Genomic DNA, 12,618 nt, shown 5'->3' on the forward strand with positions numbered 1-12,618 from the left:
CTCCTCCGATGGAAGCTCCATGGTGGTGGAGGACACCTCTGTGATCACCCCCAGCTGCAGGTACAGCTGCCACCTGCCGTACCAGCACCGCCCTCCCAGTAGCCCCTCAGCGTGTTGCCCATGCCCACTCACCCAGGAGGGGGGGCATCTCCTTCACCTCAGGCCTTGCCCCAGTGTGCCCTGCTGCCCTGAGTGAGGAGGCTATTGACCTCCTGAGATCCAGCTCTGTAGGGCAGTCAACTATTGTGATTGCAATCCAGGGGCTGGCATCCCAGATGCAGCAATGCAATGCATTCCTGGAGGGCATCTGCAGTCGATTGGCGGCTCAACAGAGATCAAATCAGGCTCTGGTCTACCCTCTGATGGCAGCCTTTGTCCCAGTTCCTACCGTCCCCCTCCAACTACCACTTCCCAGTCTCCTCAACCCCAAACCATCCCATGCACACATACTGATGAGCATGCACACAAGACATAACCCAAGAGTGGCACAGTCAAACACAGGTACACAGGATCAAGACTGATTTGCAAATGGCTGGGTCCAAACTGGGGTGGCATGGTGAGCAAAAGAACGATGGATTAAACCCAGATCTGTGACTGGGGTTGAGTGTTTGACAATGTTCAGCATTCCGTCCATCACTTGTTGTTTTTGCTTTGTCGCCCTAAGTGGGAAGGGTATGCCCAGACGTGGGTCCCGTGCTCCCCATGCCACTGGATTCAAGCTAGCCTGGCTGATGAGGGGTGAAACCCCGAAACCGGTCCCAGGATGCTTGTTTCCGGTCCAGTGAAGACCTGGCTTGGCAGTTCGGGCTGGACTGTTCCCATGAGGAACAGGATCAAGACTGATTTGCATATGGCTGGGTCCAAACTGGAGTGGCATGGTGAGCAAAAGAACGAAGGATTAAACCCAGATCTGTGACTGGGGGTGAGTGTTTGACAATGTTCAGCATTCCGTCCATCACTTGTTGTTTTTGCTTTGTCGCCCTAAGTGGGAAGGGTATGCCCAGACGTGGGTCCCGTGCTTCCCATGCCACTGGATTCAAGCTAGCCTGGCTGATGAGGGGTGAAACCCCGAAACCGGTCCCAGGATGCTTGTTTCCGGTCCAGTGAGGACCTGGCTTAGCAGTTCGGGCTGGACTGTTCCCATGAGGAACAGGATCAAGACTGATTTGCATATGGCTGGGCCCAAACTGGGGTGGCATGGTGAGCAAAAGAACGATGGATTAAACCCAGATCTGTGACTGGGGGTGAGTGTTTGACAATGTTCAGCATTCCGTCCATCACTTGTTGTTTTTGCCCCAACACACTTCAGCCCACAAGCACTCACGCAAACACCAGACAGTTGCACACACAACCACATCCACTGCCTCCACAGTCTCCTCCTCCTTCTCCTCCCCCACCTCCCTCACAGTCACGTCCACACTCACACCTGCATGCACTGCTTCAACATCCACCACCAGCATCACCACACCAAGGAGCACACACACCTCACTTGCAGACAACTCCACAACATCCATGCACGCGTCCCCTGTGTCCTCTCCCACCCTGTCTGGTCCCCCACCCCTAAAGGACACAAATACAGGGACTCAGACACCCAACAGCCATCCACCTCACATCAGCACACTGCCCATGCACATGCACTTAAGTCCAGCAGACGTACTCCTCCAACAACCACTCCCTCAACCTCCACTCCCATCCCTCCTCCCTCATCCCACCCCACCGTCCCTAAGAAGCTTTTCTTTGCCCAACTTGACCTCTTCCCTACCCCTTCCCCTCCCTTCCCCCATTCTGCCTGTAAGAGCAGGGTCCCAACGACCCAGCCCAGCACCTCAGCCAAACAGTCCATAGGGACAGTGGAGGCACCTCCTAGTCGTGGAAGTAAGACAGTGAAGGATCCCACTCCACCAGCCAGGATGGGGAAGGATCCCACTCCAACAGCCAGGAAGGGGAAGGATCCCACTCCAACAGCCAGGAAGGGGAAGGATCCCACTCCAACAGCCAGGAAGGGGAAGGATCCCACTCCAACATCCAGGTAGGGGAAGGATCCCACACCAACAGCCAGGAAGGGGAAGGTTCATACTCCAACAGCCAGGACAGGGAAGAAGCCCTCACCTCCTGCCATGAAAGTGAATAAGCTGAATAAGCCTTCACCTCCAGCTGCCACACAGCAGCACTCACCTCCAACGGAGGCTGCCTAGGCGGCACCTTCCCCAGCTGAGACACAGCAGCCCACACCTCCAGCAGAGGCTGCCCAGGAGGCACCTTCCCCAGCTGAGACACAGCAGCCCTCACCTCCAGCAGAGGCTGGCAGGGTATCACCACCACCACCAGTGGTCACAGAGCCCTCACCTCCAGCTGAGAGGGAACACCATCTCCTCCAGCAGCGGACATGTACAGGGACTGCTGTGCAAGAAGCCCCCTCCAGAAACAGTGGGCAAGTTCTCTACCTGAGAGACTGTGACCTTGCTCTCCCCAGCAAAGGAAAATGTGCAGGCAGCCCCCTCCAGAAGCAATGGGCGATTTCCCCTTTCTGAGAGACTGTGACCTTGCACTCCCCAGCAAAGGAAAATGGGCATGGAGCCCCTTCCAGAACCAGTGGGCGAGTTCCCCACCTGAGAGACTGTGACCTTGCACTTCCCAGCAAAGGAAAATGGAGCCCCCTCCAGAACCAGTGGGCGAGTTCCCCACCTGAGAGACTGTGACCTTGCACTCCCCAGCAAAGGAAAATGGAGCCCCCTCCAGAACCAGTGGGTGAGTTCCCCACCTGAGAGACTGTGACCTTGCACTCCCCAGCACATGAAAATGGGCATGGAGCCCCCTCCAGAACCAGTGGGCGAGTTCCCGACTTCTGCTGAGGTGCCCCCCATCCCCTTCCCACTGAGGAGCGAGCTTTTCAGGGGTCGCTGGTCCTGTAGAACTAGTCGCTTATCTTTTGTAGGGTCTTTGAAGCAGGAGACTGGCCAGTAGGGCTGGGGCCAAGCCAACTGTTGTCTCCTTTTCTTCCCTGCATGGCTTTCAGTTCAGGAGTCCTTCTTCTTTTCTTCAGGTCATCAGGAATCTGGCTAGCTTGGCTCAGGGAGCCCTTAAATACAAGATTTAAGGGTGTTTTAGGGGTCAGAGGCCAGTAGCCAATGGCTACTGTCCCTGAGGGTGGCTACACCCTTCGGGTGCCCACTCCTTTCGCCGAGGGGGCACATTTCTAACCCTATTGGTACCTGTCCCCAAAACCAAGATGGAGGATTCTGCAAAGAGGGGGTCACTTCAGCTCTGAACACCATATGGGGGGCCCTGGCTGAGGTGGTGACTCCTCCTTGTTCTTCCTAATTATCCATCTGGACTTGCCACCAAAAGTGGGGGCTTGTCCGGGGGGCAGTTATCTCCATTAGCTGGAGTGCCCTGGGGCACTGTAACAGAAGGCTTGAGCCTTTGAAGCTCACCGCCAGGTGTTACAGTTCCCGCAGGGTGGAGGTGTGAAGCACCTCCATCTAGGGCAGGCTTTGTTCTGACAACAAAGTGCACAAAGGCACTCACCCCATGTGGTCAGAAACTCGTCTGGAAGTGGCAGGCTGGCACAGACTGGTCAGTCCTACACTACCAGGCTGGCTAACATACAAGGGGCATCTCTAAGATGCCCTCTGTGTGCATTTTTCAATAAATCCCACACTGGCATCAGTGTGGGTTTATTGTGCTGAGAACTTTGATACCAAACTTTCCAGTATTCAGTGTAGCCATTATGGTGCTGTGGCATTCGTAATGACAAACTCCCAGACCATATATTCAATATGGTTACCCTGCACTTACAATGTCTAAGAATTTCCTTAGACACTGTAGGGGCATATTGCTCATGCAGCCATGCCCTCACCTGTGGTATAGTGCACCCTCCCTTAGGGCTGTAAGCCTGCTAGAGGGGTGACTTACGTATGCCACAGGCAGTGATTTTGGGGGCATGGAACCCTGAGAGGGGAGTGCCATGTCGACTTTGCCATTTTCTCCCCACCAGCACGCACAAGCTGCAAGACAGTGTGCATGGGCTGAGTGAGGGGTCCCCCAGGGTGGCATAATACATGCTGCAGCCCTTGGGGACCTTACCTGGCCACAAGGGACTTAACTGTGTGCCAGAGCTGTGCCAATTGTGGAAAAAAAGGTACAATTTTAGGGAAATAACACTGGTGCTGGGGCGGTTAGCAGGGTGCCAGCACACTTTCAATCATAACTGGCATCAGCAAAAGGCAAAACGTCAGGGGGTAACGATGCCAAGGAGGCATTTCCTTACAACTGGTTGTGATGATTTATCGTCACCTTGCGTAGTGGGAATATACATGATTTGCCCCAAGTTCTCTTTAGGCCAGCAACTTCCCCAAAATGAGTAAGTAAGTCATAAATGAGGCAGAGTGAGGACGTGTTCCTGTAAGTATATAAGTACGTTGTCAGCATACAGTGAGACAATGTGCCACATGGGCCCTATCGCAATGACCCAGTCTGGGCCTCAAGAGCGTAGTGCTAGAACCAGTGGTTCCATGGCCATTGCAAACAGGACCAGGGGTAGAGAGTTGCGCTGTCGGGTGCCCCGTCCTATGGGGAAGGAACGTGAAATATAGTGGCCAGTGCGAACAATCGCTCTGGGATCTGTATATAGAAGCTTAACCCAGTTAATACAATTGGGTCCTATACGGAAAGCTCTGAGGGTTTAAGCAGGTATTCCCAACCTAGCGTGTCGAACGCTTTTTAGAAATCTAATGATACCCCACTGGTAAACCCTCTTCTTCGGATAGGGCATCCACAATATGACACAGCCGTCTAATGTTGGAATGCATGGCCCTTCCTGGGACAAAACCACTCTGGTCAACGTGAATAAGTGTGGTCATTGTAGGCAGAAGCCTGTTCGTAAGGATTTTGCTTAAAATCTTATAATCTAGGTTTAGCATTGACAACGGCCTACAGGAGCTCACCTCTAAGAGGTATTTACCAGGCTTTGGCAGGACAACGATCAGGGATTCCCTGAGCCATTGAGGCAGAATACCGCCCCTATGTGCCTCATTATAGACTTCAAGGAGACAAGGAACTAAAGAGGAACCAGAGGTCGCATAGAATTAGACCGGAAACCCATCGGTGCCTGGTGTTTTACCCTGCATCCTTCTGCTGAATTGCCGAAGTGACTTCCTCCCATTTGAGGGGCTGCTCCAGGTCCTGTTGTTGCTCCACGGACAGAGTGGGAAGCAACCCCGCGCAAAGCCAATCAGCCAATGCAGAAGGAGTGGGAGCCTCTGGTGCAGTATATAATTGTTCTTAGTATTTAGCAAATATATCATTAATGTCCGTCTGGTTGTTTTGTAGAGTCCCCTTGTGGTCACGTATGGCTTCTGTCATGGGTCTAGCCGTCTCTATTCTCAGCAGCCAGGCCAGTATACACCCTGCCTTGTGACTGTCTGCGTGCTGACGGGCCACGTAGGATTTATAATCTAGGTCTTCTAGTCTGTAGAGTTCCTCCCAGTACTGGCAGCATTGGGCCACCAGTTTCAGATACGCACTCGTGTAGTGGCTACCTCCACCATAAAAAAAATGCTAAAGTTGCTCTAACTCCAGTACCTTGCCCATGTGTGTGAGGCGAGCCCCCCATGTCATAGAGATACAATGTCCCCACATAACCACTTTCATGGCCTTCCATTCCACTCCCCTGGACGTCCCTGTTTTCCTGAAAGTAAGCGGAAATGTCTGTGGCTAACGTGGTGTGATATACTGTGACATGTAAAGACTCGACTCGCAAGCTCAATGAGGGGATTGCTGGTCTTGGTCTTCCCCACTGAAATGTGACCTTAAGTGGGTTATGGTCAGATAATGTTCTGCATAGGTATTCAGAACTATGCATCGAAGGCTAGTTCTCAGAATTACATAGGATATAGTCAAGGCGTGTGTGTACCTGGTGGCCTGGAGCACAGTAGGAGTATTCCCTTTCGTCGGGATGCCCTAGTCTCCAAATATCATATAGGTCTTGGTTATCAGTCCATTGTTGGAAGTGTTTAGTTATTGAGAGTCCCGCTGTGCCAGGCATGGGGGGGCAACGATCGATCCCACTCTGTACTGTGTATACAATTAACGTCGCCCCACACCATAGCCCTGGGACCTCTTGCTAGCCTAGCGTGAGGTAGGATGTCCAGGAAGGCAGCCTGGGCAGAGATGGGGGCATATAAGGAGACCAAATATATATGACGGCCGTCCAGCGTACCTTCCACCATTATATATCTACCTTCAGGGTCCGGCAATATCCTATTGGTCATAAATGGAACCTCTGGTGCCACCCAAATTAAAACACCACGGGCATAAGATGAATAGCCCATTTCGTATGTTTGGCCGACCCCACCGCTTACAAACTTTGGCCTGTTCACTTTTGGTAAGGTGAGTTTCCTGAATAAAAGCAAAGTGGACATGATGGCGGCGGAGATACATATATATTTTATGTCTACGGTGTGGTGTTGCTATACCCCTGGCATTCCACGCAAGAACATTATACATTGCTGTCAAGTGGACCATGGATCATTACACAAAAACAATTCAGTATTTTTGACCCCTCCCTCAATAGTTCTTTCATTTCTCACATGCCAACATCTAGCGAACCATACGGTAATATAAACCACTATAATGCAAACATTATAAACAACTCCCATACCCCAGGCCTGAGTGCTTAGCAACACCATGCCACCCTTGATAAAGAAAAACAGCAAATATCAAAACAACGCCTTATGGCAAACAGGTCCTTACGGAACAGTGCTCAGGGGTAAGGCCAAGTAGGGGACCAAAGATGCCCAGTGTGGGCCCGTGTGAAAGTACAAGAGACAGTTGCAGGGTCCTTGGCTGTATAGATTATCAATGGCTGTGAGGTTGAGCCAATTTGGGATCTTCTTGCGTGGGTATCGCGTGCTAGAAGAAAAGTCTCACAGGTTGTCTGCAGATCTCAGAGTGAACCGTGCCCCCCCGAGGGTCGGAGTACTAGGCGACGGAGCGCCGCCTGTGTCAGTCGAACGCTCAGTTTGCAGGGCCGCATTAGGATTCGTGTTGCAGAGAGAGGCCTCAGAGATTGCCTGTGGACGCCTGGTCTCTAGTTGGTTTGGCCTTGGGTGCTCTTATCTTTTGAGTCTTAGGCATGGGAATCAGCCAGTCTCTGGAGTCCTCCTGAGTTATCAGTCTCTGATAATGTGCTCACTATATTTTTTGCGTGTAGCCAGGTCCAAATGTCTTCCGGCGAATGGAAGAGCAGTCTCTGGGGTCCTCAGTCTCCGATAATGTGCTCACTATATTTTTGGCGTGTAGCCAGGTCCAAATGTCTTCCGGCGAATGGAAGACGTGGCTTACTTCGCCGTCCACCACTTGAAGCTTAGCTGGAAACAAGAGGGCATATTCAAAGTTTGCCTCTCTTAAGCGTTGTTTCACTTTGATGTAAGAATTACGTTACCTTTGCACTGCCATAGTGAAGTACGGGTATGCTGTAACCAGAGCACTGTCATAGTGCCAGAGCCCCTTGGTCCTGAATCGCTGCAGGATCACGTCCCGGTCTCTGTAATTAAGTAGCCGTGCTATTATTGGTTGCGGTGGTGCACCAGGAACCAGAGGGCGACCTGCTATATGGTGCGCTCTTTCAATGGAAAAGAACTTTGGTGGCTTGCCCTCCAAGACCGTCTTTGTGAGCCAGGTTTCAAGGAAAAGTTCTGCGCTGGGACTCTTAGCACGCTACGGGAAACCCAATGGGCGTATGTTATTGCGCCTAGAGCGCCCTTCCACGTCCTCAGCTCTTTGCTGTAACACAACCATGTCATCCTCCATTCGCTGCAGCCGGGAGTGGATTCTGCTTCCTCCACACGGTCTACCAATTTACGTTATCTGCGTGAAGTAGACTCACTTTTGTAGTAATTGCATCCATCCGAGACTCAAGAGAGGTTTTAGTATCTAGGATAGCATGTAGTACTTTGTCAAATTGCGCAGAGTGGGACTGCAATAGTTTTAAGATGGCGGAGTGATTCCAGTGAGGAGTCCGGTAAGTTAGTAGAGTGCGGACCCTCATCTGGTCCCGTCGCTGATGGTTTAAGTGGCCTAGAATTCCACATCGTGGTAGACAAGTGTCCGGAGCAAGGCAGGGTGACGAAGTACTGTCTCAATGTCATTCAAAGGGCGTTATCATCTGTAATAAGGTAATGTACAGTCACTGCCATGCAGGAATGGGCCCAGGGCGCAACATGCACGCTGGTGGTAGTTAACAGACTCTGAATCACTCATCCAGCCTCCCGGAGCCCTGTGCCTGGTATCCCTGCCATGCTTCAGGATGCTGCCAAAACAAGGTGCACTCCTCCAGAATCTATTGTTGTGCAAACTAGACCCCTCTCTCTCTACCACGGCCGCCACTGTAGATATTGCCTGCACAGCGTTCAAGTGAATTGTCTTGGTGGGGAGGGGGGGTTTGGGCTTCTCTCATTTCCCCCATACTGGGTCCTATGGGCCTAGGGACTCCAGATCTCTCCTTTTAGGTAGGCCCAGGGTAATCCAAGCATCTTCTCCAAAGCGCTGGTGACCAGTACCGAGTTCCGATGTGTTGGGAGGGATGTATCAGGAGCTCACCTTCCTGTCCGCCTGCCTCCGATAATCGGTGATGCCACTCCGTACTGCCCCGTCCCGCTCCACCAGGTCCGGCAGGCTCAGCGTCTCCCCGACCGCACCCCTCAGCTAGGTCTCAGCTGATCAGAGCGCCTCCCCAGAACCACAGGACCAGGGCCAAGGTCCTGCTGCGCTCTCAGGGGCGCAGCAGGGGCTCACCCTCTTGTCGGCTGGACTCCACCCTCGGATATGGGCTCAGCTTGCGTCTCTCTGCCAAGACTCGTTGGCAGTCCAGCAGGCCTCTCGTGTGTGGTCCAGCCGTTACTCCTCTGCCCATCTCTCAACTGGTCGAAACTGGCCCATTTAGCTCCACCGAGGTCCCAGTGGTTGGCGACACCATTCAGGGGAGCCACGGGTTACCGACACCAGCTTAAATTGCAGGATAATTGCCGGGCCCACCAGGAGCTCCGATCTTATGCGACCAGCGTGGCCGCCATCTTGGCCCCACCCCCGAACTTGCCCTCCTTCATGAAAGGATGAAAAGGCAGAAAGAAAACTGGAAGATTAATTTTCTGGGAGGAAAAAAAAACTCCAACACCATCTTAGGCAAATAAAAATACATCACATCACTTTGAAGTACAATAGGAGGGAGTTCAGGATAAAAATCCTGCAGTCCATCATTTGGCATGTAAACTATCACAAACATATTTGTATGGTGAGCAATCTCAAGGACCTAGCAGAAGCCACAGTACTTTACAATTTTCTAGAGTAATTTTCATTCCAAAGTGAAGCTCCCCATTTTAGTTCATATTGATAAGCTCAACTTGTATGTTTCCTGATAATACAACTATCCTCATGCAACAACATCCATTGCTTGCCTCTAATTACTATTATAAAAAGAAGTTTTAAGGCAAGAACTTTCCCCGCTATCTTGCATTTTTCCACATGCATATGTAATATCAAAACAATCACTACTATCAGTGGTATCATTGTGAATGTTATTAGAAGTTTGCACCTCATCCCTTTCACACTTTCTTGGAGTGGGGAGCCTTGGGGCCACATTAAGTTTAGACCTTGTATTCCAGAGTAAGATGCAAGATTGTGATTTTATTTTGATGTGCATGAGTTTAATAAATGTTTTCCCCCAAACGTCATCAACATCAAGGAGCTCAATGAAGGGAGGGGCAACATTTCTTTATCCTACTCGGGCCCTTTTTTCACTGACTGTACAGAAAGACAGATTCTGATTCTAGGGATTCAGTAGAAATGACTAGCACCTTTGATTCGAAGAATAAAACAGGTGACAAGATCACATATTGGTATAAGAAAGTCCAGCCAAATAGGCTTGGCAAGGAAACTTGTGCTGCGGAGCTTAAAACAAAGCTCTCCATGTGAAAGCACTGACTAAGTAGTTCTCTTGTTTCTCTTTACCAACTGCAGTACTGTCAAGGACAAATAGTATCTGAGAAAACTCTTCAGAATCCAAGCTTGGTGAACTGCCTCAACAATAAAGCTTGTGGTAAAACTGCTTGTATTGACTTTGCTATAGCATCCATCACTGTGCACAGAACCTAGACCCAAAGGACGCCAAACTATCTAGTGCAAACAAGCTTTGATTTGATGAAACAAATCAAGTGGCGCTGGTGCCAGAATAGTCCCAGGGGATTTATCTAAGTGACCTCAAGGAGGGCCACTGTGGCTAGTGCCTTTCACAAGATCTAATAAACCATCAGCTTAAGCTACATATAATAAGGTTGGGTCACTGTTTTGAAAAATGACAATGCTGCCTGCTATAAAAAATAAATTCAAATTTGATCATAGTAGAGGAAGGCTGAAGACGTGTAACTTTTCCAGGATAGTTAAGGAGTCCTCTTCCAAATATGGCATCAGAATCTCATGCTTCCAGTTTTCTGGAGGAGGACTAGTATTTGTTGATTTGTGCCAAAAAGAAAAAGTGCCATCTCTGACTCTTAGTGTGGATTCCTCTTGTTTGCACTCAAGTGAGGCCATATCTCAGGGCAGGGAGTTGGAAAGCCTCTCTGAAAATGAGAATGAAAAAGACTCCTCTGGAATGGTGGTGAAAGGTCATGAAGACCTTTTGTACTTGTTCCCAGACCTCATATAGTACAAGAACTGTTAAGACTAATGCATATGGAATGTTATGACTGAGAGCCAGGAATCATACACAGCAATAACAATTACACATCCTAATCCAGTGCTTCCCAAATTTTTTAGAACCAAGACCCACTTTTTAGTATGATAAACTTTTGTGAACTACTTCGCTTTATTGGATATGCGGTGGGCGATTTTTTAATGTAACTAAAGTATCGTGGTAGCTTATTGTTTTTTGCAGACAGCACATTTAACATTGAAATGGTCACTAAATCTGCACAGACATACAGTTTTATAAATAAAGATATACTGCACACAAATTATATTGTGTGGAAATCGGGCTGCATTGGATATTTATTATTTGTGCATCACCAAGTGTTTTGAGTTGCCTTGATCCTATTAAGATCTTTGTTTCTCTCACACTTTCAAATTACAACTGCTGAATGAGTACAGGTATTTACTTGTTGTGAAAAAATGACATCCTACAGTCCTTTATTTTCTTTCACACTTCATGTAACCCAGCTGGAATGTCACATAATTCATTTGAGTTTTTTTTCTTCTGACTGCAGATTGAGAGGAGTATGTAAGCACCAGTCACCGTGTTAAAAAATAAGCAGCAGAAGACATAGCCTGACGTTTGACCTCTGTCTTTGAAGGGCAGCAAATGTGAGAAGAAAAATTAAAGAATTTAAAAGCATCTTTAATTATTGTCCCACCAAAAATCGGCTCATGAGCCACCAGTAGATCACAACCCATAGTTTCTGAAACACTGGTCTAAGCAATATTCTTAACAGGGCCTTATGGCTGTTTGCAAAAAAAGCACTGCTGAAAAGAGACAAGAATTATCACCAAAATAAGCACGTTCTAGGAGAAGCTGGTGATGTCATGCAGAAAAAAGTGACTGCGATGATGAGGCACATGCAACTGCACTATGTAGCAAGGACCCTAAATGCCATGTCCAGGTCTGATAGGAACCATAATGATAGAGTGCTAAAGGATGAAGAACCTTTGTTACAAAGAGAAGAAAGTAGTCAGGAATGAAGGTGGTTTTAAATATATGCAGGGAGGTTCGCACTTCCTGGGATACTTATGGTACAGGGGGTAGAAGGGAAACTGTTAATTGAATGGAGGGAATTGTATACATAGACTTTCCCATCTGATTTTTACGACTGAAGGTCCAGTAGAGGAATAGTGCTCAAATAAATGCATCACACACATAAGATTCTGCCTCTCCATGTACTTTTTTCCCCACACATTTGCTGTAAAAAAACAAGCATGCAAAAAGAAGACGGAAAGACTTTGGCTCTATGAAATTACAGCAGGTGACATCAATTTCACAGTTTAAAGCAAATGGCATTAAAACTGGATTGTAAATCAACTACACACATTTGAAAAAAGTAAACAGAAATGCTTTTGGTTAGTAAGGAAAAAAAAAAGAAGCGGAGAGCACAGACATAACTTTAGAAACCAATGCACAAAGAAGGTACAGTATTAGAGCAAACAAAGAAAAAACCCCAAAACAAGCAGCATTTTTTCAGGCGAGACAAATACCTGATGGGATAGGTGGGGGCTGGGGAGGAAATAAGGTGTTAGTCTTGCTGTGGGTAGTGCAGGGTAAGGGAGGTGTGGCAGTATCTTTCATACCATACAGCTTGGATTCTTTGGAAAGAGTTCTTGGTAAAGAAGATCCTCTGGAAGCATTTGGCGATTCAGTCTTCAGAGTCTTAGAGTTGTAGTGTAACTGTCAAAATAAATGTTCACAATTCAACTGGATAGAATGTACAAATAGTTTTCACTGCAAACTGCATATGTTATTCTACCATCAAATTATGCCTGCATACTACATATGGCACGGAGTGCGCGATTCAGTTACATTTTGAAGTAGTCAGAAATCAGTGAGTCATAGGCAAGCATCTATGAATTGCATTT

General features: G+C 48.7%; 1 protein-coding gene across 20 annotated transcripts in view; it reads right to left on the minus strand.

Annotated features, from left to right (window-relative positions):
- Positions 1-12,618, minus strand: part of BLTP1 (bridge-like lipid transfer protein family member 1) — a 1,779,540-nt gene that overhangs the window by 361,198 nt on the left and 1,405,724 nt on the right. For 14 of the 20 annotated variants that reach the window (XM_069242474.1, XM_069242454.1, XM_069242512.1 and 11 more), the window contains one exon: positions 12,241-12,430. In XM_069242474.1, the coding sequence (XP_069098575.1) occupies positions 12,241-12,430 (190 nt within the window). The remainder of the gene's footprint in view (positions 1-12,240; positions 12,431-12,618) is intronic. The other 6 variants (XM_069242518.1, XM_069242515.1, XM_069242503.1 and 3 more) reach the window with 1 other exon arrangement.

This window comes from Pleurodeles waltl, chromosome 1_2 (genome assembly GCF_031143425.1).
Source record: "Pleurodeles waltl isolate 20211129_DDA chromosome 1_2, aPleWal1.hap1.20221129, whole genome shotgun sequence".
Lineage (NCBI taxonomy): Eukaryota > Metazoa > Chordata > Amphibia > Caudata > Salamandridae > Pleurodeles > Pleurodeles waltl.